The sequence below is a fragment of the Struthio camelus genome, chromosome 4 (genome assembly GCF_040807025.1).
Source record: "Struthio camelus isolate bStrCam1 chromosome 4, bStrCam1.hap1, whole genome shotgun sequence".
NCBI lineage: Eukaryota > Metazoa > Chordata > Aves > Struthioniformes > Struthionidae > Struthio > Struthio camelus.
The window spans coordinates 76,868,074-76,895,561 of NC_090945.1; the positions used below are offsets into that span (position 1 = coordinate 76,868,074).

Genomic DNA, 27,488 nt, shown 5'->3' on the forward strand with positions numbered 1-27,488 from the left:
GGAGAGCCGGGGAGGAGCCGCCGCCCGCAGCATCGCCAGGGCCGCCCGCGGGGCCGGCCGCCCTGAGGGCCGGGAGGCGGCGGCGGCGGCGGCTCCCGGGAGGCTCCGCCGAGGCCGTGCCCTTTCCGCTGCGCGGCGCCTCTCTCCTCTGGGCTTCGGCTGCTCTGGGAAATTGCCCTTTTTTTTTTTTTTTTTTCTTTTTTCCTTTTTAGTTGAAGCTCTTGCTCTTGACCTGAATCAGGATTTTGTTAAGGAGTCAGAGAAGCCTTCCCAAAGCTTAGCAGGTAAAGCCAGACGGGAAGGGCAGTCGGAAGATACCAGCAGGATGAGATTGTTATTGGTGAGGGATAAACACATCTCTGCCTTACGGGCAGGGCCAGCTTCCCGGAGGGGCGCTGTGCGGGGGGCACCCGGCCCGGCCCTGCGAGGATGGAGCGCGACGGGAGGACGAGCGCGCAGCCCAAGCCGGGCAGGCCCCCGGCAGACCGCAGGGCGCCCCTCGGGAGAAGGGGGAGGCGGAGCAGAGCGGGTCGGGGTCCCTTCGTGTCTGAAGAAGCAGCTTCCCTAAACGGAACCTCTTCCCCGAGAGCGCGTTCGCGCAGCAGTCGGGCGTCACGGTGGAGATGAAGTGTTTTGTTTTCACCGACGGGATGCCAGGGCGTATGAAACGCATGGTAGTTTCCTGCCTAGTAGAAAGTACAGAGAGGTTTGAACAACAAAACCGCTGGAGCACAAAGGCAGAAGCGTGCAGTGCTTGGGTTGTTGCGTAAGGGAAGTTGCACATAGCCAAAACTTGTGCCAAAGGAGAGGTCGGTGCTAGCATCAGCGGGTTCAAGCCGCAGGCTAGCTGCAAGGGCAATGGGAGTGAAGTGTACAGGATGTTACACTGTATACATAATCCCCAAATAAGAGAGTTCAGCTTGGTGATACAGTTCAGTGGATGAGTAAACAAATTGTGGGAAAAACAAGATAGGAACGGTCATAAAGAACACATCTGTCAACTGTTGGCTGCATCAGGGGAGACCCAGAGCCAGGGACTTCTTGTCTAAATGGTTGGTTGGGATTCCAGATAATCTCATATCGTTTGGATAAACAAATAATGGAAAATACTTGTAGTGGTGATGACGTACCATTTTAAATAAAAGGATCCTGTCCGTAACCAAACCATTCTGTTCACTAGCAGATTTAAGAGCATTATGCCAACAGTTTGGTGAATAGATTGCAGGTTGCCCCCTTTCATGTTTGCTTCGTGATTTCTGACCTTTAATAGTGCTTCAGCTCTAGTAAACTGAAACCGTAATAAAGAAATGCCACAAAAATGAATTTACTGCTAAGCATAACAAAATGTTGTGTTCTTCAGTTAGTGGACTATGGACTATGATGTTATATTCACAGTGCCTTGTATGTGTAATATGGCCTGTCTTGTCTTGTACAGAATTTATATCAAAAATATTGCTCAGTGTTTTCATTTCTGACTCATCAAAGTCAATGGATATCTTGATATTGACTAACTTTCAGTTGGATTAAATTCTGTCTCCTTCTTTACTCTTTTAGTGCAACGAACATTCTGTTTTTTTTGCAGGGAAAGGTACTTAATTGTTTTATGGCTGAGATATACTGTAAAGTTTGACAAATCTGAAATGTGCAGGTTCGTGGTCTATGTATTGCTCCTTGTTTTTGATATTTGTTGAAATGCGTGTTTTTCCGGATAAGGATTGACTTCCTTATTTGTTGAATGCTGAATGTGATATGAGCTACATCCTTGTTTAGGTCTTCAAGACAGTTTAGAATATTGTCAAAGGAAGTGTCTCTGCTGATGGTCTTGATATTTCTGTCAAACTAAAATGCTGCCTCAATCATTTGATGCCCCAATTCAAAGCCTATCAGTGGCTTTGAGCCGGAAATTTAAAAAAAAAAAATCAGGTTTCAAAATTGTGTTATATTGTTACTTGAATTGCTGTTGCTCTCCAGGATTTATCTTGAGGACAGCACTCTGCAATAATTAGGAGGTCTGCCTTTTTTTGTTGTGCTTACTGATATTGCTCTAGTGATTTACAGTGTACGTTGAAAGCATAAATAATTTATTAGCTACTTGAATGTAGCTATTCAAAATCAAGAGTGCCTTTTTATCTATTTTACTGGACTGCTGGATTGAAAACATTTTGTGAAAGTTGTATTTGCATTACTCACATGTTAACAAGTTTTTAACTCTCCTTAGTTCTGTATTTTATTTGGAATTCTCCTATAATAGAATTGTTAATCTTATTGCCCTTGTAGCCTGTTCTTTATGAAAGCAAACTCGGTGCTGAGCTAAGGACTGGGAACGGAGAATTGAAGTTCTATTCCCTGTGAAAAGTAGGTAGCTTAATGAAGCTGTATTTTATATTTCTTATTGTGAGGTCTATAGAAAGTAAGAATGCATCAGCAAGGTACTCTTATGAAAGGCCTGCAAAAAGCATCATATTGACGGGACAAATTTATTTATTTATTTATTCAGAAACAGAACACCTGGGAAGATGGCCCTGAGAGAGGGAGAAAACAACAGCAGCTCTGTCAATGACAAGCAAGAACAGAGTGGCAATCGTGTTATTACAATTGTCTTCCTGGCACTCCTCATTGACTTGTTGGGATTCGCTCTCATCTTGCCACTGTTTCCTTCCATCCTTGATTATTACAGCAAGACTGAGGTAAGTAAAAAAGAGAGTCAGCCTGCTGAAAGTGCTGGGCATGGGAATATTTAGGGAAGGATGGGAGGAAAATCCCTTTCCTTCGGGCACACCAAATAGCTGTAGGCGGAATAATAATTCCCAGCACATTTAAATCGTTCATGGACTTGATTTGTTGAGAACCTGCATGAGACTCTTCTGTCTTGCTGCCTCATTAAAACAAGGGATTTGTTTCGGAGGAAATACAGGTACTTCTTAGGGCTAGTCCTTGTAATTATTGGCCCTTTCTCTTGCTTTGCATTTGGTCATATGTTGCAGCGGTCTTTGTCTTGTAAAAGATGGGTGCTTTCATGAATGTAAGGTGTGTTGCTGTTGCGAAGCTGAGACTTACTTAGTTCTGAAAACTGTAACATAGAAGGTCTGGCTGAAGAAAGATACACATTTGTATCTTGAATCTATCTTGTTTGATAGATTCCCCCTCGCTTGGTAAACAAAGAACTAAACACTAATTCCTAAATGCGTTATGTACTCCATAGTTAAACATGCGTTATTACCTGGAAATCTGTTTCTTATCAAACGGCAGTTGGGGGAGTGGAGTCAACATAAAATCCCTAAGGAGATTTTATAATGTATCTGTCAAAGATAGCTAAGGCCTGGATGTGCCCTTGTTTAGGACATCGCTTCTGCTGTGCTGTCCCTGTTTCATTGATGCAGAATACAGTTCTTTGGTGGTTTCCCCACTGCTGCAGCTACATAAGAGATCTTGAGATGCAGAGAGAAGGGTGAGAGCCAGCATGTTGGTGACTTACACTGATGTCATGGGCAAGACAGAGTAAACAACGATCCATAGTGGATCTGGATACTGAGGTTTATTTAAAAACTAGTAAGATAAGAGCTTTTACTCTACTTGATTATTTCACATGCTCACTAACTTGCTCCCACCCCCAGCATCTCATTCACTAGGTCTCGACTTTCCTTCCCAGCAGGGAGATAGATGGCAGCTGGTCTGGGAAGGGTGGGCAGAAATTCTTGCTGGTTCCCTGCTGTGCAGCTGCTCACAGTTACCAGCCTCAGGTGTTACTGGACAAGATGAGGAATTTGTCAGGGGGAAATTATTTTTGCAGCCCATGCCTCCCTCACACAGTCCCTTTCCAGCCCCACTCCCCACTCCACCTGCAGCTCTAGTCTCTGTCTCTCTCCCAAACCTAGCCCTAACCCTAAAGGTAGATTCAGCTTGAGTTCAAGCTGAACATGACCCCCAGCCATGGCCTTCAGGAGAGACTTCTTTCTGTAGCCCACACCTTCCTCATGCAGACCCTTTTCAGCCCCACTCCAATTGCACCTCTAGCCTTTGTCTTCCTTCAACCCCAACTCTAACCCGAACCATGGCCCCTGATCTCCAGGATTTCCCCCCACTGCCAGTATCTTTCCTACAACCAGGATCTTCATGTTTTTCTTCTCGGGGCACCCTTCTTCTCTAAGTCCTCCTTTTCTCAGGAACCCTTCTTTTTGCACCACCTCTTCTTTCTGAAACTCCAAGCACCTGATTTTCCCAATCTGAATAGTTTATGTGCAGAAGCACAGCACAGGTTTCATGTTCCTTTATGAACTGAAGGATTTAGAATGTGCCATTCCTATTTAGTCCAGGTGGTATCAAAATTTGCAACCAGCCCTTAGCAGCTGCAGCTAGCAAGCAGTAGGCTTCTGCTTGAGAGCTCAGTTTCAGATCTTCTCCCACAGACACATATATACCCGATGATCTGCTGCCTGTTAGCATTCACAGTTTAAGCTATTCTTAGCTCATGACAACTGATCAACCAGGAAACTTTCCCTTGGCAAAGAAAGAGGGAAGAAATCACCTAACACGGTCTCTAGTTCACTAGGCTCTGATGCTGTGTCTTTGAATATAAAACAGAAAAACTGTCCTCCTATTTACCAGATAGCTCTTTTGCAGGATGGATTCTATTTGTCATTGCAACGTGGTGTGGATTGGTTTGCAGTCATGGTTGGGATGCCTCCGGAGAGGAAATACAACAGTGTCTTGTTTGGAGGTATGGCGAGTCAACAAAGAAACAGACTGGTGCGGGGGGAAAAAAAAAGGCCAAAATTTATGTTGTTTTCAAGTTACTTGCTATATTGATATGAGGAATGATGAACTATCATGAGGAATGAGGAACTATGAGGAATTTGACAAGAAATATAAAATGCATGCTTCCCTCTTATTAATATAGTAGATAAAGACTAAACTTAAATAACATTTAAAATGTGTCTCTAAAAGCAGGCTATAAATAATTTTGCTTTCCTCCCACTGATAGCAGTGATGAGTTGCACCGCCTCATCTCTGCCTCAGATCTAGACAGGCTGGAGGAACAGGCCAACGGGAACCTTGTGAAGTTCAACAAGAACAAATACAAAGTCCTGCCCCGGGGAAGGAGTAGTCCCTTGCAGTGATGCAGGCTGGGCACTGACTGGCTGAGGAGCAGCTCTGCCATAAAGGCCCTGGGGAGCAGCAGGCTGAGCGTGAGCCAGCAGTGTGCCCTGGCAGCAGAGGTGGCCAGCAGCATCCTGGACTGTATGAGCAGTCAATGAATCAAGGGAAGTGATCGGCCCCCTCTTGTAAGACCTCGTTAGCACTCATTAGGCCACATCCAGAACACTAGATCCAGTTTTGGTCCCCAGTACAAGACATCGATAAACTGGATCGAGTTCAGCCACCAAAATGGAACAGGGGGCTGTAGCATGTGCTCTTTGAGGGGAGGCTAAGGGAGCTGGGTTTGTGCAGCCTGGACCTAAGAGCAGCCTTCTAATATCTGCAGGGAGGTTACTGAGAAGACAGAGGAAGGCTCTACACAGTGGTGCATGGTGAAAGAGCAAGAGGCAGTAGGCGTAAACTGAAACAAGAGAGGTTCAGACATCTTTTTATGGTAAGGACAGTCAGTGGAACAGGCTTCCCAGCGAGGTTTTGCAGTCTTCATCGCTTCTTTCACATCTTTCAAAACCTAACTGAACAAAGCTCTGACCTCATCCTAGATGTGACCTCATAGCTGACCCTATGAACAGGAGATTAGAGCAGATGACTTCCAGAGGTGCCTTTCAACTGGAATTATCCTATGATCTTGCCCAATTTGTTCTTCAGACTTCTTCAGAAATACAGGCCTGCTATTCCTTATTGTCATAGCATCAGGTGTGGGTCAGGAGCCTGCTGTTTTAGACCCTGTGCAGTCACAGAAGTTACTCTCCCTTTGCAGTTCATCCTCACGTGACTGGAGATCAATCAGTAGGAAACACTGGAGTTAGAAGCTTGTGAGTTCAAGTCCCGCTTTCCCACTGGGCAGCTACAGAGCAGTGCTGCTTGTAAATGTTATTAGTCATATTAAGAGGGGCTGAGCTGCTGACTTGCTGTGTCTAGAAGCATTTCCCGTTGCCAGGACACTGCTGATGTGGCTGAACTCCACCAGGAGTAATGTAGGAAATCCAGGTCACTGGAAAGGAGTTCTACATGTAAGCCTTTGGGGAAGGATAAGGGGCTTGTGTTGGGGCGTGCATGTAAATAGACTGTAACAAGAACACGACGTTTTAACTCAAGTGCAGCATAGATATCATGTTACACGTCGGAGGCTTTTTTGGTTTCTTGTGTTCTGGAAAGTTGTAAGAGGAAATTCTGGGATTCCAATGTATAATGGTGTGAGGGTGTCTGGGTTAGTTTTAGCTGGAACTGTCTAGATCTTCTCCTGTTAGTGAGCTGAGGCCTCCCCTAAGATGAACAAAAGGCTTTTAACTAAAAATAGGAAAGCTTTATTATTATATAATATTGTATTTATATAAATGTGAATGTATTTTAACTATTTTAAGTGGTTTCTTTGGGTATTACAGATATGAAAAAGCTTATAAATTATTTTCATCTTTCCCACTGTGTCCTTACAGGGAGGTTTCGGTTTCTGTGCTCGTTTTCAGCCAGCTTACTGGCTTTGAATGGTAGGAAAACAGTTTCCTTTAGTACTTCAGGAATTACTTTCCATCTCCCCAGGAGGCTGGCAGCCTCCTCCTTTTCCTTCTCAGAGACTGTTTAAGCAAGGAGCTGGGAACTCAGAGCTGTGTCCAGCTTGCTGCCTGTCCTTTTACCTGCTGTGTCCTGTATTCTTGGGAAGTGTATATCCCTTGACCTAGCTCAGTTGCTTTCCAGGGGAAGGAGAAATTCGCCTGCTCCTTCCAGAGAAGTCTATCTGAGCCTGTTGCTGCTTGAAGAAAATATAACATGTAACTGAGAACGTACAGATAAAACAGACACTGTTTGTTTTGGAAGGGAAGCCAGTATTCCTTGCTGCTTCCTCTCAGGAGGCAGAAATACTGAGTAACGATGGGAAGGATCACTAGTTCCCTGGCACCAGCTAACTAGCACCAGGCAGTGAGGGTGCAAACAAGGTGGCTGAGTTGATATACTAATATACAGTTGATATACTAATATGTACTGTATTTGACTCCTTCTTGTCTGCTGGCTTGGGTAGCAATTCCTCCTAATAGGCTATCTCAACTTGCTAAACCAACAGGATACTTTTTTTTTTTTTTTCCCTCTCTTCCCCCCCCCCCCCCCCCCCCCGATTAGTTTTGCCAGATTGAGTTGAATTAGCTCACTGGAGAATTGGGGGAAATGCCCTAGCCATCCTAGTGGTAGTCAACTGTTGTCTCAGCCCATCTTGTCTGATTGCACCTTAAATAGTTATTGTGGAAGAGGTTTATTTTACTTGTGATGTTAAGCAGAAGGTGCCACAGTTGTCTTGTTGCCTGTGTTCCTTTATTGCCTTTGTCTGCAATGTGGAGGGTAGGATTGGAAAGATACTTGCAAGATCATTTTATTGCATTCCCCAGTGTGGGATCTATTTGTTCTCTTTCTTCTGCTGCTTAGATTGCAACTCCTTCAAGGCACAAACCTTTACTGTGAACGTCAAGGCCCTGAGGGTACCAATAGGCTTAAAGGCCCTGACCAGCCTCCACCCACACACCTTCTGCCCAGTGATTCAGGAGCTCCGTATAAGCTCAGGCCTGGGCCTTGCCTGAGCTACGTTGTAGGTACAGCCTTGTCTCCAGTGCTGTCTCTGGCCCCATCTCCTGGACTGGCTTCGGACCTACCTTGCAGGCGGCTTGTCTCCTGAAGAGACCTGTGTTGTAGCCATGTTTCCAGTCCTTTCTCTGGCCCTGTCTCCTGCTGGTCCTGACTGGACACCCTGCATGGACCCAATTCGTAACCTTACCTTATCTGGGACTGCCAGTGGACCCTGCTATTGGCACACTGCTTTGCCTGCCCTATCCAGATTGTGTGGGACTGCACCCTGGTCCATGAGGGCACTGCCAGTGCTGTGGTCACCCTTGGTGCCCGGCTCCTCTTCTGTGGAGCAACCTTCCTCTTGCTGCTCCCTGAGTGAAGTGTTTGGCATGTTTGGGTGTTTTTACAGTGCTAGAAATACAAGGAAGAAAAGTCTCTCATTAATGTAAGCTGCCAATTTTTTAAAAGCTGAGAATTTTTACATAGTTTTCTGGGGCTTTGAGCTACTGTAAGCAACTGTTCTTCCCTAGATGTTCACTATCAATATTCTGCCACCCTTGAAGTTGATCGGAGCAGAACTTCTGGTCTGCTTTAATTAGCATTGATAGCTGAGTGATCTGTGTTGTATAACCTAGTTTTTCTTTAAGGAAAAGCTGTGGCAGGAAGGCATCTTCTTGCCTCCTTATTTGATAGTATAATGCAAATTAATGTGTGCATGAGGCTAGAAATGGCAAGAGAAAAGAGGAATTAAAGATCACAGAAGTAGGAGGCAGATTTCAAAAGACTCTTGGAGTCACTCCTACCTCTTAGAGCGCCTCACTAACAGCAGCAGTTACATTCTTCCTCCCATGACAAGAAGGAAAGAGAAGGTAATTAAATGCAACAGAAGAAGGTTCAGACAATCAAAAACTTCTCAAAAGAACTGTGACTTTTAAAGACTGCGTTATCTCCACATTGGGAACAGAAAATATATGTTGTCAGTCAGGAAGCTGGCGAATGGAGAATCTGCATGCCGTTATAACCAGCGAGTGTGAAATTCCCTTCTCACAACAAAGTAATCAGTGAGTCATCCAGCTTTTCCGTATTACTCTGGTCTGTCTGTGTATTTGCCCCCTCAGTTAATAACAGTGCAAGATGTGTTTTGAGGGTAGCTTGGTTTTGGACAAAACCGTTCTTTGCAGCGGTTGTTTAACATTTAATTGTGTATGTGTGTTAGGGACTTGAGGGAGCCTTGGATCTTGAACGGCTTGTCTGCCTTTGTATTTTAAATGAACACAGCAAGTCTAATTTTTTTTTTTTTTTTAAAGGTCTGGTTGGCTCAGTCTTTTCCATCCTGCAGTTTTTCTCCTCTCCGCTCACCGGTGCTGTGTCAGACTGCTTGGGGAGAAGGCCTGTTATCTTGATGACAGTGGTATGTCTCATGCCGATTTTAGTCACACCATCTCAATATGCAGTTGAAGGCACTGTGGCTTTGTCATTAGCAAAAAGGACTGGGAAATTTAGAGTTCTAGGTTTGATGGTTATTAGCTTTTTCTTGACAAGTCACTTGACTACACTTCCAATTCTGAGTGCCTAAACTTAGGTCTCCAGATCCGTAATTGTACTTTAAAGGCACCAAAATACCTGTCTGTTTCTGAGATTTTTTTCCAAAAGCCCTTACCTCTGTGTACAGGAGTCAATCTTCAGACGCACCGTTTGCAAACGTTAAACTTAATTCCTGTATATTTTAGTTCCCCAAGTGACTAATGAGGACTGATCACTTCATGACATATTTTACAGAGCCTGGAGAGTGTTGGTGAGAAGGTGCTATACAGCAGTGCAAGATGTATTTATTATGAAACTGAACGTTCTCCAAGCAGTTTGGTCTGTTGCTAGTCAGAATATCGAGTTCTAGAAGCAGCGTGGAGCGAGTATCAACATACATGGTGGATCTTGGCAACAAATGAAATAGAAATCACTCTATCCTGTATAGTTGTTGAGAATGAATTAAATAAGGATGTGTGCTTATAATTTATTATGAAATTAAAGGGCTGGAACTGTGAATTCTTCATATTTTGAATTTAAAATTTTCTTCACGTTGGGAACAAATGGAGCAGGATATACAAAAGTGTTCTAGTGCCCAGGACTGTTTTAGCTCCTTTTCAACTATAGATATCCGTTGCTATTCTAACCGTACTTAGAATAGCCTCGTATTTATAGGAATTTTTCAGGGATGCATTTCTATGGATTTATTTCTATTTCTTTTGTATCACTGTCCCATACATGGTGGAGCACCAGTAAAAGTATCTTCTGTTGCATGGCTTTTGGAGTAGCTGCTGAAAAAGCAAAAACAAACAAACAAAACCCCAATGACCTCCCTTCCGAATGTTTAGCTGGGAAATGTGCAAAAATAAGATCAATTTTGCTGTCCTTTATAAAAACCTTTTCTTGCTTCTGCAGATGGGTTTAATAGCATCGTATGCACTGTGGGCTGCCTCTAGGACTTTCGGCATTTTTCTTCTCTCCAGGATCATAGGTGGAATAAGCAAAGGGAATGTCAGCCTTTCCACAGCTATAATTGCTGATTTGCACTCTCCGAAGGCACGGAGCAAGGGCATGGTGAGTTACGCGTGTGGGATGTGTTTGGGATTACTGGCCAACTTTTAATTGATTTCAGGTGCTCAAAAAAGTCTTCCCTCAGATGGGTTTTCACTGATCAAGTAAAAATATGAGTTTATATAGTACCTTGCTTCTGAAAAGATGCTAGATAGTTTTGCTTGTCAGCTCTCAGACCTCATTTGCCAATGACTTTTACCTACAAGCAAAATGCAAATGCCCTAGAGGTAGAAAAACTAACTGTTATAACTGTTATTCCTGCTGATTATTGTGTTGCTGATGGTAACAGCTGAGGAAACTGAAAGATCTTTTATCTCAGAGTGGCCCAATTTTGAAAGCTGGCACCCTGTTATAGGACCTTCCCTTTTTTCTCATCTTCCCAATCTGTGTAAATGCAGCAGCTCTGTAATGTCCCTTCTGCCATCCTAGGATGCTGAGTTGGTTTCAGGGTCTGAGCTCAGCGGGTGAACGATGTGGCATTTGGCTGACTGGATAGTGAGCAGTGCAAGCGTCTGCCCCTTCCTCCTCCGAAAGGCAGTGGACCAGATGGAAGCATCCTGCAGGCTGAACTTTACCTGTTGGTTGCTAGTTTGATCTTTTATCCTACAAAACCTCTGAGGCCCAAACTTCTCCTACCAGACTGTTATAAACCACTATGTGGACTGCTCCCAGGGAAGGGAAAACTTTAGATTTCACAGTATAAGGAATTTTTCAGAAGTAATGACTTTTCAAAGCAATTCATTATTATTATTTCCAAGTAATTTATTGTAGCCCTGGTGAGCCAAAATATATTTTTATTTATGGATAGGCGTAGCTGTTCAGCATTAGTGAATAAAATTGAGCAGGGCCTATTTTTAGGGCTTGAGAGCAAGTAGCTTGGTACAGCATGGCTGGCATTCATATGGCTAAACTCTTTCTTCACTTCATTTCCCTTCTTGCAAAGCAAAGTGGGTACGTCCATTCTGCTTTCTGGGAAGAGTCCTCATTGATGCTGTTCCCATGCTGTACTGAGGCATTACTTTGGAGAGAGCTAATTGGGGCAGGTTGGAACAGGGCTGGAGACCATGGGGTGAGCATGCCCTGGCCTTGTTTAGTTTAATACTGTAGGTTTAGTAAAATAGACTCTGGGAAGCGGGATGATAATGCCCTGGGATGGCACATGTTTGGGTCCTGCATGCGTGAATATACATCTCTGAATATCTCTTAAAGAAAATGAGCCAGATCCTGCCAGGAAATACAAATTGTTTTAGAACTGAGCTACCTGAACAAACTGATGTCTAAAACTGCCTGTCAATGTTCATTGTATCACTGCAGGCAATGATTGGTGTTGCTTTCTCCCTTGGTTTTACCCTGGGTCCCATGATTGGCGCTTACCTCGCAATGGAGGCAGAGAAAGGAGAAGTCTTCTTCCTTCGTTCAGCATTGTTAGCACTCATGTTTGCTGTGGCAGATTTACTTTTCATCTTCTTCCTGCTTCCGGAGACACTCCCCAAAGAAAAACGGGTAAATGAGTCAGTCTTTAGATCTGTGTTTCTTGCAGGCAGAGCCAGGATTTAAGAAATGTTGAAATGCTGGAAGAAACGTGGAAGGGCCGGAGCCAATATCCCAGGAATTTAGCTTATTCCTGGGACCAGGTTTTAATACTCTATAAGCTGGTGGCAACAAAGCACAGTGGTTGTATGACAGTCCTACCTCCTAGCCCAGTGTAACATAAGAAATGTGAATAGCTAACACAACTGCTTAATTGCTATTTTTGGTGTGCTGAGTTTAAATTTCTCAAAAACTAGTGAGACCCTGGGATGGAGAAGGTGAATTTTGAACTATGATCACAATGAGTCCCTGGGGAGGAGTTTCAGCCAATCCTAAAAGTGCATGCATCAGGGAGCATGGATTTTCTTTCAATCGGCCAGAATACATTAGAAATTTTCGTAAGTATTGTCTTATCTTTGCTTGACTATTTTGAACACTAATGTAGCAAATGACTCCAATCTCCAAGCTGTGCTGTCTTCCACACGTACAAAATATCTACTTCTGCTAAAATGCAGTGACTTTTTAGATTTGAAGGAAAAACATTCACTAGCACTGTGATTTTAATATTATATGATCGGACACTGTCCGAGAGATATCTGAGGAAGTCTGTTGGAAGTCTCCTTTGTAGCGTGGGAAAGACTAAATTCAGTCCTAGGTATCTAGCTGAAACACTGTTAACCTGAGGCTTTTAGATGGGCTGGGTGTTTCCTATCGTCCCTTGTTTCTAAGCAGCGTTCAGCCATAGAAGCGTGGTTGGTCTCTGGACGGCGAAACCCATAGGACACTGAATTCAGGAAGCTTTTTTGTCTGTGGTGCACCTGCCCAGGCAAAACTCTAGACCTGCCCTGAGTCTTTCCCAGCAGCATATCTCATGTGACATTGGTTGTTTGTTTGCTTATTTTCCCAAGCACTACAGTTACTTTTACAGCTTTTTTCATTCATCATTTCTTCCTTTTTCCTATTTGGCTGTTTTTAAACAATCCAAATAAAGCAAAATCTCGTTCTTGGTTAGAGCTGCTTCACTCTGCGGTGGTGACAACCTGTTGGTGTAAGGAGGTACCGTAGAGTGAATATGTATTCTAAAAGCAATTCCATCTTTGCTGTACAGGCAGTAGAGAGATAAAAGAGAGCTTCAGGAGCTTTGAGGACTGTACAATGAACTCTTGAGAGTTCTGCTGATAAATTAGTCCTTGTTACTCTCAATATGATTGAGTTTTGATAAGACAATGAATACTCTGTCCCTGCTTTCTTGCGCTCTGTCTCTGTGTAACAGTAGGTATTGTATGGGGTGGATTTATGACTTCCAAAGTCATGCAGCCAGGTCCCAGTCATGCAAAATTGACACAGAGTGTTTAACTGCTGATGAGATAGTGGCTTTTCTGGCCTCAGAGCTTCCTCTAATTGATATCAGGGTTTAGTGCTATCAACCTGCATCTGTGTAGTGGCCCCATGTGATTTATTTGCTCTAAGGCATTTGCAATTGGCTGCTAGGCTGCTTTGCTCTTTTCTTGGGTGCTTCCTCCCAGTTTCTGAGCGGGCAGGGAGCAGTTTTCTAGATGCCCAGACGACAGGGGAAAGGCAGATATGTTGGCTGCCTTTCTGGAGCTTGGCTGGGCTAAGCTGGAGCAAGTGTTCCTGGAGAAGGAACGGAGACGGTAGAAAGACAAAGCTGTAAAAAGAGGGCAAATGGTAATGATAACCGGTAGAAGGATGTGCCAATGGAATCGGACATCTGTTTCCCTGAAATGTGCTGTGTTCTCATGGTATCCTGTTTCTCCATCACTCATCTTTCCATAGTGGGGAAGAGAAGCATTTCACATTCCCTTATGTTGGAATTAACTTGTAGAAAGGGGAAGGTGAAGGGGGACAGGAGGAGCAGGGCTGAGGTTTCATCTAAAGAGAACAGAGTTCTTTGCTATTCTTCTTCCCCTTTTTTTTTTTAATAATTCCCAAAGTTTCTCAGGTGGAGAGTTACTGGAGCTCTGTACCTTTCCGCTGTTGGAGATACTGGTCTTACGTGTGAGAGGGCTGAAACAGCCCTTCGGGAGAAGGGAGGAACAGAAATGTCTCCAGAAGAATCTGTCTCCTTTAAGGGTTTTTGAGTCTCTGTCTATTTTGAGCTAAGCTAGTCATAGGCAAGGCTGCCTTGCTGGAAAGGAGGGTCTTACGACGAGATTTTTGGTGTCTTACCGAGACTGTGTGTAGGGGTATGCAGCATCATTAGCAAACTCATGGGAAAACAGGGCTTTTCTTCTGTGCACACTAAATAGTGTATGATTTGGTGGCTAAGGCAATAGACGGGAGCTTGGAAGGCCCAGGCTGCATTCTCATTTGAACCAAAGCTGTGACTTCATAACATGTTACTTAGTCTCTGAGCGTCAGAGTGAAATACAGTAAATGGTATTTGAAGTTACTGTGAGGATACGTCTGATGTTTGAGGTGCGTGAAGTGATCGTGAAGTAAAATTGAGCAACTTTGAATAATAAGTCAGAAGTATAGAGATTAAATACAGGTTGGAGACTGCAGGTTCAGAATCTGCAAAGCAGACCCCATACGGTTGGTGACATTCACGGAAACTGACCATGCAACTTTGTTATTTGGGAATATTGAAATGTGTCAGTCAGTTTAGAAACAGAGTTAGCACTCAGCGTATGAAGTTGTTTCTCGACCACTGTTTCTGGGGCAAAGATAGCAGTAGAAGATATTATTTATAGATATAGATATATATGTGTGTGTGTGTATATATATATATATATATATGAAGAATTCTCCAGACAAAACTAAAATCAGCCTTGTAGCACAAAGCAGCTTGGCACCTTGTCTGACGTGGATAATAATTCAAAACAGTTGCAGACTAAATAACTTTATTACTGTTATTACTGGTAAAACTTTCTTGAAGGGACTTGCTTATTGTCAGGTTCCTCACGCTGCAGTGCAAACACCGTCGTGCCAACAAGTGCAGGAACTGAGGATTGCTACAAGTCAGCTTCAGGAAATCCTTTTACAGACCTCTTTAAAAGCATGAGGAAACTTCTTGGGAGTGCCTCTTTACCCTTTGCAATACCCTTATGGAGCAGAAGAGGGAATAATTCCCCGCCATATCTGTTTGATCTGTGTGGATCAGCAGCTGTAGGACACCATACAGAAACAGCATGGCATATTTAACTGATTACTGTTGTGGGCTAATGGGCTCCAGGGTTTTACTGTTGTATGCTCAGAGCAAGATGGGGGTTGTGCTAATATCACTGTAAAGTTAGCTTTGTTTCCACTGCTTCTGAAACCCGGTCTGTACGAGTGCTCAGGCCGTGCACTAAAGACCAAGTTCCACTGATAATTTGACTTTATAATCTCTGCCCTAAAAGGGGGGATAGCTCCCTCCCTTCTTCCTGGCCTCCCTTCCTCCCTCCCTCCCTTCCGAAATGGGATGAGAGAGAAGTTCATCAGATAAATCTGTGCAGCACTTTGAAGATGTGAAATGCTGAGGATGATTATTCAGGATTCTTAAGTCTGTTTTATCTCTTTCTGTGATTGTCATGTGAAGTGACAGCCTAAACTCTCCTACTTTAAAAGGAATTGTTTCCTTAAGACATTAGACACTGTTTATTCTTTAATATTTTCTTTAGTTTTCCACACCTAGGACTAAAAAATAAGCAAATTTAAAAAAAATAAATAAATTCAGTATAGATGAAAGAATAAGCATCTCCTGAGCACTGTTTTGCTGAGGAGCAGGGAGGCTGTCACTAGCAGCGTAACTTAAGCTGAGATGCAAGAAACAGAAGGACCAGAAGTGCTACAAAATACATTTTGCCCTTTAAAAAGCCACACACTGTGAAGCTGAGCAGAATTTCTCCAAAAACGGTATTTTCCTTTGCTTCTCCAGGAGGTGTCACTGGCTGGCTAAAAGAACCATAAGGATCAAAACAGACTGTTGCTTGATATGCCGTAGATAGCGTTCTCAGACCTGTGACACAAGCAAATCCTCAGCTTCCCATGACATTGTAGGCAGATGTGTCATTATTTACCCAATAAATATTTTTCAGACACGAGGGATGATGCGTAAAGTTAACCAAATAAAGCACCTTCAATCTATTTCTATGAAAAATGAACCTCCTCCCCTTTTTAAGACAGTTTTAATTACAGGGAAGAACCTGTTTTCTGTCCTCAGTGAAAGCTGCTAGTAATGTTCTACCTTATGGAGCCAGTTCTGTATTCAGAAGGTCTGAGATATTACTGGGGGTCATTGAGACCCCAGTATTAGTTCTGTTGTGTCATCTCAGCTAATTTGTTTAGGTATAGGAACTCTTTTGACTCTTACTGTCAATTCCATGCAGTAGTTATTACATCAGCTTTGAAGCAAACATCTTTCTTTGTCTGATTAGGTCTCCTCTGTGACGTCCGGATTTCAGGTGGCAGTTGACTTGCTCAGTCCTTTGGCTTTATTTCAGTTCTCTGCAGTCAGCCGAGGAAGGGATTCCCCTTCAGAGAAGAGTAAGTGTTAGCTGGCCTTTTGTGTTACGTGGTATGTCTTTCTTGTATATGGGGGTGGTTTCTAAGTGAAGTCTTTACTCTGACCGTTTCAGAAGTGGCGCCCTGTTCACTTTTTTTAAACCTACATTATTTACTTATGCACGGGGAACTGCAAGTTCCCTTGAGCACTGGCCCTGTTATTCCCAAAAGAAGGTTTCCGAGACTAGTGCTTTGAGGATTTCTGACATGCTACTTCCTGTCTAACACGCTTTTTCTTCAGGCAGTGGCTGCAGTATGGAGTAGGCTGCAGTGAGTGAAGTGATCTGGAAAGACAGATCAAGGCATGAGAAAGGGAGATGTGAGTTTGCCAGTCCAAGCTACAAGCTAGGAAATTTCAGATGGGAATGTTATTTCTCGCTTCAGAATTTGGAGAGGTGGGATTTGAGCTGGGTATTTCTCTGTGTGAAATTATTTAAGCCACAGAAAGTAAATCAGTGTTTGCCAGGCACTTTAGCTAATCATTTAGTTCTCCTTACTGTTGCATCAGGGGAAAGGACTAATATTTGCCGCTTAGGATAAAACCTGTTAAGCACTGCTTTGGCAGAAAACCAAGCAAAGTAATCTGTCAGAGACCATAGGCTCTGTGCAGTATAGTCCTGAAAGGGACATTCCAAGGCATTAAATGGAATACCGGTATTCATTTTAAATACATATACATGTATCCTGAGATTGGTGGGGGTGTGAGTGTGAGGCAGAGGGGCTAGATTGGATCTATGGGAGTAGGGTGTCACAGGGAGAAAGTTCAGTCTTTTTGGGCCTCCTCTTGTCGTAAGAAGGGAGCTATTGGGCAGAATCTATTTTGTGATGTGTCTTGTCTGGTTATTTAAAATGAGCATCTGAAATAAGACCTTTTTCCTACATTATATATATATTGTTTTCTTTGCTATTGTATTTTTAATGATGCTTGGAAAATAACACTTTTTTTTTTTTTTATAGACCTTCAGAATCTCAAAATCCTGGGCCTGGCTTATTTCATCTACCTCTTCCTGTTTTCCGGCCTGGAGTATACATTGAGTTTTCTTACTCACCAGAGATTCCAATTCAGCAGGTATAGTGTGCTTAGAAGACAAATGTTGCATACTTTTTTAGGATATTTTCCAAAAGATTAATTTAAGGCCTCTTCATTTATTTTCAAGAACAGCTTTAAGAGGAGAGTAATACTCAGTTAAAAAACACTGAGAAAGCATCTACTGTATTCAATTTTAGATGGGCTTTTAAGGAAGAATTTAAGAAAAAATATGCACACTTTTTATCACAGAAGGAAATACTCGTTGAACATACAGCTTCTAGTACCTAGAGAAAATCAGTACACAAAAATTAAGGCACCTGAAATGAAATATGCATACCTGGGCTAATAGGTACTGATTATCATAATAGTACTGATTATCATAAAGCCTTTTCTCTTCTTCCCTAAGAAGAGTACAGCAGTATCAGAACAAATCTTGAAACTCAAAAAAGGCAAGGGATGGTGTACAGTCATTACATCATACAGTTTCATTTCCTTTAACCAAACACTAGAGAAGTAGAACAGAATTCACTGAAAACAGCTGAGCTTGAGGTGTTTTTCCTGCCAGCTCATAGGCAGATTTCCAGCTGGGAACATGATCTTGCAGCTTGATTCCTTATGTGTATCCTTTCCTTTGAGTAATTTTCAGGATTTTGTCTCATCTCTCCCTGTCTTTCATTATAGGGAGTTAAGCCATTATAGCGGCTTAACTAATTTGTGTGCATCAGGGAAACGTCTTCCATTGTATTAAGCCTGCCTCTCTACAGTTCTTCCAGGATAGCCATGCAGTGAGACATACAGCTTTATGCCACAGTATAGGCTTTGTGACAAACAGACTAGTTATGGAGGTGAGAAGTTTTAGTTGAGAATATCCACGTAGTTTGGTAGTTAATAAGCGAAGGGGAGACTTGAAGAAATATTGAAGGATGCAGGGAGTGACAGTGCTGGCTTCCCAGCACACACATCATCACCGGCCTGCCAGGGCCACAGCCCAAGCTGTGCCTTGGTGACCTTGATCAGGCTCTGCATGAGTGGTGGCAATTTTTTTTTTTTACATTCTCTTTTTTTTTTGGTACTGCAAAACACTTGTTCCTTGGAAGCCAACAACTGCTGTGCTTACGGCACCGACTTGCCACAGCACAGGATAGCGTGTTGGTTCTTTGTGGGCTGCCCTAGAAACAGCTAAATACACAGTAGCAGTCTACAGATGAAGAATTCTTTGCAGTATTTGCTAGCACCCCTCCTGTTATCGCAAAGAAAGATACCACAGGTTTATCTTCTGGCTGTTTGCCTGCCACAGAAACTAATGTGAGCATATATTAAGAATTTTGTACTGCTTGTGTGAATATCTGAAAGCATTTTATCTTTGTTCAGGAAACAATCTAAACTGGACCTGTATATCCCAGGGTGGAATGCTTTGTGCATGACTCTCTGTAATTTGTGCTTTTGCCTCCCTTCTAGTATGCAGCAGGGCAAGATGTTTTTCTTTATTGGAATAACAATGGCTGTGATCCAGGGAGGCTATGCTCGCCGAATCAAGCCAGGAAATGAAATCAGAGCTGTAAAAAGGGTAAAAAAATAAAAATAAAATAAAATAAAAAATTACATTCTTCCTTTCCTTCTCCCACAAATCTGGCATGTTAATTTTCAGTCCAGTGAGCAATGAAAGGTGCTTGGAGGCTACGGCTGTACTTGTCAAATCAAAGTACGCTTCTATCGCATTTCGTTCCTCTAGCTAAATGGCTTCTCTAAACCCTGGTTGATGAACAACATGTCACTTAGTAATGTAACCAAACTTCTGAACATGAGAGCCGTTTCCCCTCTATCAGCTAAGATATTATCGAAACTCAAAGTTCTTCCTAAGATATCTATGCTGCAGGGAATAAGAACTAAGTGTCTGTGCAAGTAAAGGGCATAAAATGCTATGAAGATTCTGTTTTTGTTTTAATGACTTCTCTTGCAATACAGACATTGAAACTATTAAAACTGCTACAGAGCCTATCCCTTTCTGGAAAATTATTTTCAGGGACATCATCAGTGTGGCAATGTGTGCTTGACAGGCTTTCCCTAGACCGTGTGTCGGTGGTGGGCAGGAGGAAACACAATTCTTTCTCTAATCTTTGTGATCTCCAGTGGTACATGAAACAATAGCATGTACCAACATTCAGACAGAGGTTTCACCGACAAAAGTGTGCGTTTCTTTCTCTTGCTTGCTTCTTCATAGAGATGATGATACTGCACAGAGATGACAGGGAACAGTTCCCTGCAGCTCATAAAAGCTCTGGGACGAGGAGATATGTTTGTCATATACGTTTGTATGTAGAACTAAAGAAAGTAGGTTTCCAGTGTTTCTGAACTTTTGTTGGCTGCTCAGTGATATAGGGATGCTTGGACTGTTAAAGCCATTATGAATTTATTGCACGTAATTTTCAGGCCAGTATGATTTCAACACATGACAGAGTAGAAAGATTAACAAGCTCCACTGCATCTCGGTGATTTGACTCAGCTTTTCTTAATAGTTACTTCTGCTGGTGAAACCATATCCACCCTGCTCCCTGGCAGGCGAAAGTTAATGATTTCCCCTGCTGTGTCATGTACTGAGCATTATTGTATGAATGAAAACAGATACGTGACTCCACTGCTGTGTTGGTGCTGCTCTATCCTCTGCATTGACTTCCTCCGCTTTCTCTGCCTGCTTGCTATGGTTGCTGTCACTACACCACAGTTTATGCAAACTGTGGCTCCCCCCACTAGCTTTTATACTCCTTCCTCTTCCATGCGCAGAGAAGTGTAGCTGCCTCAAAACCCTCATTTAGTTTGGCTGGTCTGGGCCAATCGCTCCTCATAAACACCCGCGTGCACAGTGCAGAAACCTGCTGGCCCTGGGGCGCTCTTTATGTGAATGTGTGTGGCTTGAGTGGCTTTTGTGGGAGTTTGTCCTTTTGTTGTAGCTACTCTGGCAGCTTATTTATGAATTGGGATCATATTGTAAGCGTGGCCTCCCTTTAGCACAGTGATTACAGTAGTTCATTTGTAACTGAGTTTTCAAAGTGAGACCATTGCAGGGAGTGGAATTAAAAACTCTTTGTGAAATGCAGTGCTCTGTCTTTCCTGTGAAAGCTGTATGCGCGAGGGAGAGATCACAGGGCAACTGGAGTCCAGGCCCTCAGAAGAGAGAAAGAATGTTGTTTTTTCTTTTTGCTTTGGGATTTCAAATGCCATTCCCCCCCCCCCCCGCCCCCATTTTTTCTTCTGCCTCCAGAACTACAGAACTATGAAAAGCTCAAGAGGGGTTGGCGTAGCCCTTAGAATCCATCAACACTGGGGAGAAAAAGCAGAGGAGGTAGTCCTGCTGCACATAAGCTTTTTGATCTCTTTCACTAGCTGAGGAGATAGATAGAGAAATCTACCTTTAGGACTTTAACGCCAGTTTGACACAGAACAAGAAAGAACAAAAACAGTAGATCGTGTAGGAGAGAGAAATCTGCAAAAAGCATATTTTTTCCTCCGATTAAATTAGTTGTGGGATAATTACAGCCTATGTTATAGGTGACTGCAATCATGTGATAACTAGCAAGAGAACAGAAGAGTAGACTGTGCTGATGTGTAGCCATCCAGATGCATTTGAAATGCCAGGAAAAAAGGGCTTTCTGCCTCCAACTTGAATGTAGTTCCTTCAATAGAAGAGAACTGCCAGGACACCCAGAGTTAGGCTTTTACAAGTCTGACTTAGATATAATAGTGTGACTCATTCATTTTGCAGGCCATAATGTTGCTGATTCCAGCTTTCTTGTTAATTGGATGGGCTGCAAACGTGACCATGCTGAGTGTTGGACTGTTGCTGTACTCTTTTGGTGAGCTATTCAAAGTGCACTGAAATATAAGCAAAAATGTGTTTTCTTCATAGATTTAATCACCCCATTTAAAAGGATCTACTTTAATTTCAAGCTGTAAGTAACAGAAGTTGACTTTTCTGTTTATAAAACCCGAGAGAAACAATATCTGGTTTTTTGTTTTGTTTTGTTTTGTTTTTTTCTGATGCTGTTTCTATCCCAGGAAGCTGCTATGGTGATATTTGGAAGCCTCACCAGTGTTCCTGATGGAGTTCTTGAGCTCTTTTCCACCCTCCCCCCGCCTCCCTCCACCCCCCCATCAGGCCTAGAAGTAAAATATTAATTAAATAGCCCAGCTTGGAAAAAGAAATGGAAAAAGCATTTCTTTACACCGATATAGTGCCTGCATTATTTCATAAACAGGCTGAAGAGAGCTGCATGATCTGAAGGTGAAGGCTGGAGTGCATGTTCAGGCTGGGTGGGAGCGAGGGTACGTGAGTGTTGTCCTGTATCCAATGGCACAGCGCTCTGCTGGCCGGACGCTCTTCTGCCCCTTTGCTTCGCAAACTCCCACCTTGAGAAGAGGTTAAAACGCCACCTATTCTTTTCTGAAGAGTGTAGGTGGTTTTCAGACTTGCCTAAATGTTTACATAAATAATCTGTCAATTTAAACCCTTATTCAGGGAAGCAATTACGATTGAGGTTGGATCCATCTATGTTGGGGGGAGTACTGAAGTCCCTATCTATCTGAAGAGTTTTCAGATATTCCCAATACCTCTAACTATTGTTAAGAAGCTTGAAAAGAGGCTGATTACCAAAGCAGGAGACTTTGCTTTTGGGTAGTAAGCTTTGAATTAATAGTAAATTGTAAAATAACTACAAAATGCATCTATTTAGTAGCTTGCTTGTCTAGGGACAGACGTGTGTTTGACAAGTTTCAGCATCTAGATCTTATCTATGGATTAGCTTCCTTCTGAAAGCCCGCTCGAGTGGTGAGCCTGGGGGACGCATTTTGTCTACCTCTGTGCTTCGAAGTTTGCAGCCTTGTCTTCCTAGGCTCTGTATCTGAGCAGAAGCCACTAGCCCTTCCCTAGGAGCCTCTTTCCTCCCTCTCGCCCCCTGCCCCAGGTTTAGAGTGCCTGCAGTTAAGGCAACATGTCTATCGTTCCTGCTCTCCAGTTGTCCTTTCCTTCCCAGAAGAGATTCTGCTTTGTATGCTTAAAGCACTTCCTTCTTGGCAGAAAAGGTCCCTGTTACAGTAAGGGGACGGTTACTGTTGACAGCTCTTGGCTTTCTGTATTCAAAAATTTTGAAACCTCTTCTTGTTGGACTTAACGGTCTCATTTCCCAAGAGGGAATGTAGCTGCCTCCCTCGCCCGCGAGTTCAGTAAAGCCGTATGCGGCAGGGACGCTGCGGTCCTGTGTGAAGCCATTGCGTGTTTGAAAGATCTCCTTCCCCTGCTTCACTTGACGAGACCACAGCGATCTGGAAAACTACCAGTTAGTGGATCGGACAGATTGTAACTCTGACCTACCCGCCCCTTTCCCATGGGCTCACAGAACGAGAGAGTCTAATGTGAAACATCTGCTCAGAGCATTCATGGCTCTGTGCTTTCTGTGCAGGTTGGCTTTGAGGGGGTGTTTTTATTATTGAACTGGATTAAACCTTATGATTCATTGTTGGTACAAAGCCCCAGGGCTCAGCATATTTCTCTGCAGTAGAAACTAGTTTGGGCTGCGTGTTTTTCGCCAGTGCTCTCGTAACTGTTTTGAGCTTTCTGCTGTTCATTGACAGTCTCTTTTGTGGATTTTTCCAGCTGCTGCCATTGTTATCCCGTGTTTGTCAGCAGTGGTGTCAGGCTATGGTGAGTGTCTCATTTCTTGTTTTGAGGAGCAGCGCTTGGTTGCATATTATTGACTTGGCTCAAATACAGAATTGAACTCCAAGAAATTTAGTAATGCATCAACAGGAACTTCTGTGACTTAGGTGCACCTCAGAGCTGAAACGTGTAGCGGTGGCTCTGGCTGCTGTTTGCCTAAAAGGCCTATCAATCAGCCTCTCCAAATGCCTTAACTAGGAAAGCAGAAACTGTTAAAGGACAACGAACAACTACTCCACTTACTTCTTATATAAACACAATGCAAGCATACATAACCCTGAAGTGATAAGCATGGTCTGAAGGAGTAAGATTAAAAGCCTAGAAAAGAACCCTTCTAGTAACTTGTACCGTGTCCTTTTTTTCAGTATAGCCGGTGATTAGTGAGGCTAGATACCCTCGGAATGTGTCATGCTGTGCTATGGGGGGGACAGATCATCGGGCGGGAATGGAAGCTGTCTGTGTCATGCTGGAGGTGCTACAGACCTAAGTCCTACAGCTCATGTACTTGTATCACAGAAGAGAAGTGAGATGGGACTCGGGGAGGGGGGGTGGGGGGTGGGAAGGCAATATCCCAACCCTGGGAAATCCAGAAGCATCCCTCAAGGAAGAATAGGGAAAAGCAAAATTAATAGTACCTGTTTCTGAAAACTGGCAGCACTTCATAACAGAAAACAGATCAGTTTGACAGATGATCTATTGATAGTGAACATCAGTATCACGCTTCAATTTTCTGCTGTGTGATCTGGCTTGTTCCAGTGTGATGAGGAAGCTTGAAGCAACTCTATTTTTGGTTGTGATTTAAAAGATTGTGACCAGTGGGCAAGGAATTAATATCCGGAGCAAAAAGGTCACCACCAACACTGGGCAGGGAGTGGCCTGATTTCTGTAAAGGAGACAGTAGCCGTCTCTGCCAGCACTAAAATCATTTCTTCCTTATCCCTTAGAAAAGACGTGGCTTTGTGGCCCTGGTTGTTAAGTAAAGTTGTAAAGCGCCTTGCCATCTGTGGACAACACAGGTCTCTAGCGTCATTCCATTATCAAGGTTACCAGCTTGCTGAAGGGAAAAAACAAGGCTCTTTCTTTCTTTATTACGACCAAAGTGATTTTTACTTGCTTTCTTATATAACTTGCTTTTGCATTTTAACTATGGGGGGGAGGGGGTTATTTATTTGTATTTATTTTAACTATTAACTATGCTTTTGTATTTCTTGTGCACTTGTACCTTCTCAGCTAATCTCTGTAAAATTGCTTTAAAAATCCAGAGAGGGAAACATAGCTCTTCTGTAGAGCGCAAAGCTGTTTTTTTGTTGTTGCTGTTTTGTTTTTGTGGTGCGCTGCAACAGGTTGCTGGTAGACAAGCGCTCTTGACAAGACCTGGTGTTTTCTCAGTGAAGCAAAAAAAGACGTTTTTCTTGGCGGAAGGGAAAAAAGTGTAAAACAACTTGAGCAGTGACTGTTAAATAGGAAGGAGGGGGAGATGCATGCAGGAAATAAGGCCAAAAGAACACTAAGGCTCCAACAGCTATCGCAATCCCCTCCTCTTCACGCCCTCTCTGTTCCCCAAACCAACCAAACCCCCAGACTGAGTAATGCCTCTCTGCACAGGTGCTGCCAGCCAGAAAGGAAGAGTCATGGGAATTCTGAGGAGCCTGGGTGCCCTTGCCAGGGCCATGGGACCCATCCTGTCAGCAACAGGTGAGTGTGCCCTTGTGGGGCGTCCACAGCCTGGGGCAGCTCCGAGGAAACCGAGACGGGGAAACACATGCTGTGTTTCAGAGCCATAAATCCATCTTTGTGGAGGTGGGCACCCTTGAGAGCTGCATGGAATGGGCCAGGGCAGCCTGAGGGTCTTGTAAGCTTCAACAAAAGACTCACTGATGAATTAAAGAAAAAAGTACAAGAAGTACAGAAAGTACACAGAAGGTTTTGTCCAACTCTGTCAGGGTCCAGCAGGAGGATCAAACTGACCAAGCCCAGAATGTAGCTGTGCAGGCAGAGGAGCCTGGCGGGAGACTGCTCCATGCCTGTCCTGGGCTGGCCCCAGTGCACAGAGGGAGGAGTCGGAGGGTGACCAAGAGCTAGTTCCTTTGCTGAGTTTGTTTTCGCCCGTTTCAGCAAGTCACGAGCCTGCTGTGAGGGACCACCTCGGCACCGGGGCTGGCTCTCAGCAAGCAAGAGTTGGTGAAACCAGGTCTCCTTTATACCGGTGGCAAACTAGTAACGTTTCCCTGCCCCGCCCCCCTGATCTCAGCTGCACCCTGAGATAATACAAATTAAGCAAGGACAGCCCATAATGTGTGTTTATTTAAATGAGCGATACATTAAAAAGAACACCTCTTCTGCATTAAAGTGCCCATATCCCATAAATGAGGTTAAAAAACGTCCGTGCAGTACTACTTATGCTGCTGGAGCTCAGGGCAGTTAGTCTGCAGTGCAGAGCCTTGCTTAAAGCCAGGTCTAGACTCTGTGGCTAAGCGCAGGTACAGCCTTGGACAGGTCCAGCCACTTCAATAAGAAACCAGCTGCTCAAGTATCATAACCTAAAGGGACAGAATAAGAGGGGAAGCAGCTGCACAGCTGTTCAGAGCTTTAGCACTGTCCTAATGTACAGCTTTGAGCAAAGCCAGACCCTAGTTCCTGACTGGGTTCAGATGCTGACCAGCATCAATAAACAAACGAACGCCCTGTACCTCAGTGAGCGCACCTGGAAACAGCAGACTTCTTTTTGAAAGGAAAAAAAATGGGTGTCAAGGCAAAATATATATCTTTCTTACTGTAAAAACCACAATGGCAAAACTACCCAGGTGTGCAGCACCTGTACTACCCTTTCCTACCCACCTAGGCATTAGATTCCTGTGTTCCAGATCCCAACAATGCGAGCCCTTCAAGAGACGCAGACAGCTTCCACCAGGAGCAGCCATGCAGGGAAGTCGTAGGAACAAAGAATTTAATAGTTGCCTAGTGGTTAAAGCTGAATGCGTGAAACAAGCAGGTGAATAGGAACCTTCCTCCCCTTGCTATACTGGCAAGAATGGAAAAAAAAAAATCTTTTTTTAAATAACCATTTTTAGCATGCTGTTTCCTTGGAAGCGAATTGTTACCAGCAAGGCTATTAACCACTGCCTGTGTATGACTTGTATGCAAGCAAGCAGTTACGGGTGAAGATTCAGTAGTTCCAGCTGTACTGACACCACTATTCTTTGTACCAGTAAGCTGGCAAAAGTGAGCGCTTTGAATGTCTGTCTAAATGCATGCAAGGACTAAAATATTATTAAATAACTAAAAATCTCATTTCCTTTTCAGTTTATTGGCTGGCAGGGGCTGAGATCTGCTTCACCATCTGTGGCACTTTCTTCCTGATCCCCTTCATTTTACTTGGTTCTGTAAAACAGCAGACAAAGGAGGAGTAAAGGGAATTACAGAACAGTTCCTGGTTTCCAAGGACCTCCAAAAGACTTGATGCTTGTCCCTCTACTCTGCTAACTGAGTTGGAATGAGGCTTTTGATCTTCTGGAAGGCCATATTCAATGGCCACTTGCACCATCAACATGTTCAGCTTGCTTTCTTACAGCTTGCCACAAGCAGTTCAGTTTACCACAGGCTCCCAATTGGCTTGGCTAGTTTTGGAAATAGAAAAAAATATATGCTGCAGTTGTTGAGTAAAGCATTAAGATCGGCACCCGAGGCTAGGCAAGCTGCACCTTCCAGTACTGCAAGACTGTGCTGCACGACATACCCCAGTTACAATTTCCTGTCAGCTGCAGGGGCTTCAGCTGCTGCTTAAAAGTAAACTGCAGCATACACAGTGCTTGTCTTTCCTTGTCTCCGTCCCATTAGCAAGAGCCAGACCAAAAGCAAAAGCACTGCCCAACGCCTCCACGCAGAGGGCTCGTCTGTCTGTTTTAAATAGCAGCGAACAGATACACCAAACCTCTGAACAGTGAGGGGAAGTTTCTGTGCAACAGTCATGAGATTTGCACAAACTCTTAAGTGGAGCAGGTAAAAGCTTTACTCAACTGCCTTAAACCATGACAATCAAAAACAAAAGAAACATACTCCAGGCTTCCTGAGCCTGACTGATATTCTGTCACAGGTGGACTGTTTTTAGTATACAAATAAACTTTGAGCTGTTTTACGTTCCTAACACTGTATAGTATTTTTTGATGATCAAGCACTTTTTTTTTTTTTTTAATGTTACAAATAAACTGTTGCATTGTATAGTGGCCTGTCAGTTAACTGCAGGTAAGATAATACATCACTCTAAAAAGATGATCTCTGTTTGGATAACTCAACGTTAGGTGCTGAAAGTGCCCTAGAAGGAGCCAACCAACAACTGTAATGGTGCTGAAATGGATTTCAGAAGGTTGCTCAGCAAAGGTAGCAAGCTGGGATGGGGTAAAGACCTCAGTG

The 27,488-nt window shown here is 43.5% G+C and overlaps 1 protein-coding gene across 5 annotated transcripts; it reads left to right on the plus strand.

Annotated features, from left to right (window-relative positions):
• Positions 1-27,224, plus strand: MFSD10 (major facilitator superfamily domain containing 10). Of its 5 annotated transcripts, XM_068943520.1 has the most exons (15): positions 155-284; positions 1,583-1,648; positions 2,278-2,355; positions 2,498-2,687; positions 4,621-4,717; positions 9,015-9,118; positions 10,147-10,305; positions 11,617-11,805; positions 16,212-16,320; positions 17,296-17,407; positions 18,827-18,935; positions 21,129-21,219; positions 23,016-23,063; positions 24,684-24,773; positions 26,382-27,224. In XM_068943520.1, exons 4-15 carry the CDS (start codon positions 2,517-2,519, stop codon positions 26,486-26,488), a joined length of 1,386 nt encoding a protein of 461 aa, XP_068799621.1. In that variant the 5' UTR covers positions 155-284; positions 1,583-1,648; positions 2,278-2,355; positions 2,498-2,516; the 3' UTR covers positions 26,489-27,224. The 5 variants fall into 5 exon arrangements, with proteins under 5 accessions (XP_068799619.1, XP_068799622.1, XP_068799621.1 ...); XM_068943521.1 differs by lacking the exon at positions 1,583-1,648 and having other exon boundaries at positions 67-284; XM_068943516.1 differs by lacking the exon at positions 2,278-2,355.
• The last annotated feature ends 264 nt before the right edge of the window (positions 27,225-27,488 follow it).

Excerpts from the sequence above, each read along its gene's own strand:
- MFSD10 (XM_068943516.1), top strand. Across the intron at positions 2,688-4,620 it reads ATTATTACAGCAAGACTGAG|GATGGATTCTATTTGTCATT; the intron begins GTAAGTAAAAAA and ends GCTCTTTTGCAG. Across the intron at positions 10,306-11,616 it reads AGGCACGGAGCAAGGGCATG|GCAATGATTGGTGTTGCTTT; the intron begins GTGAGTTACGCG and ends GTATCACTGCAG.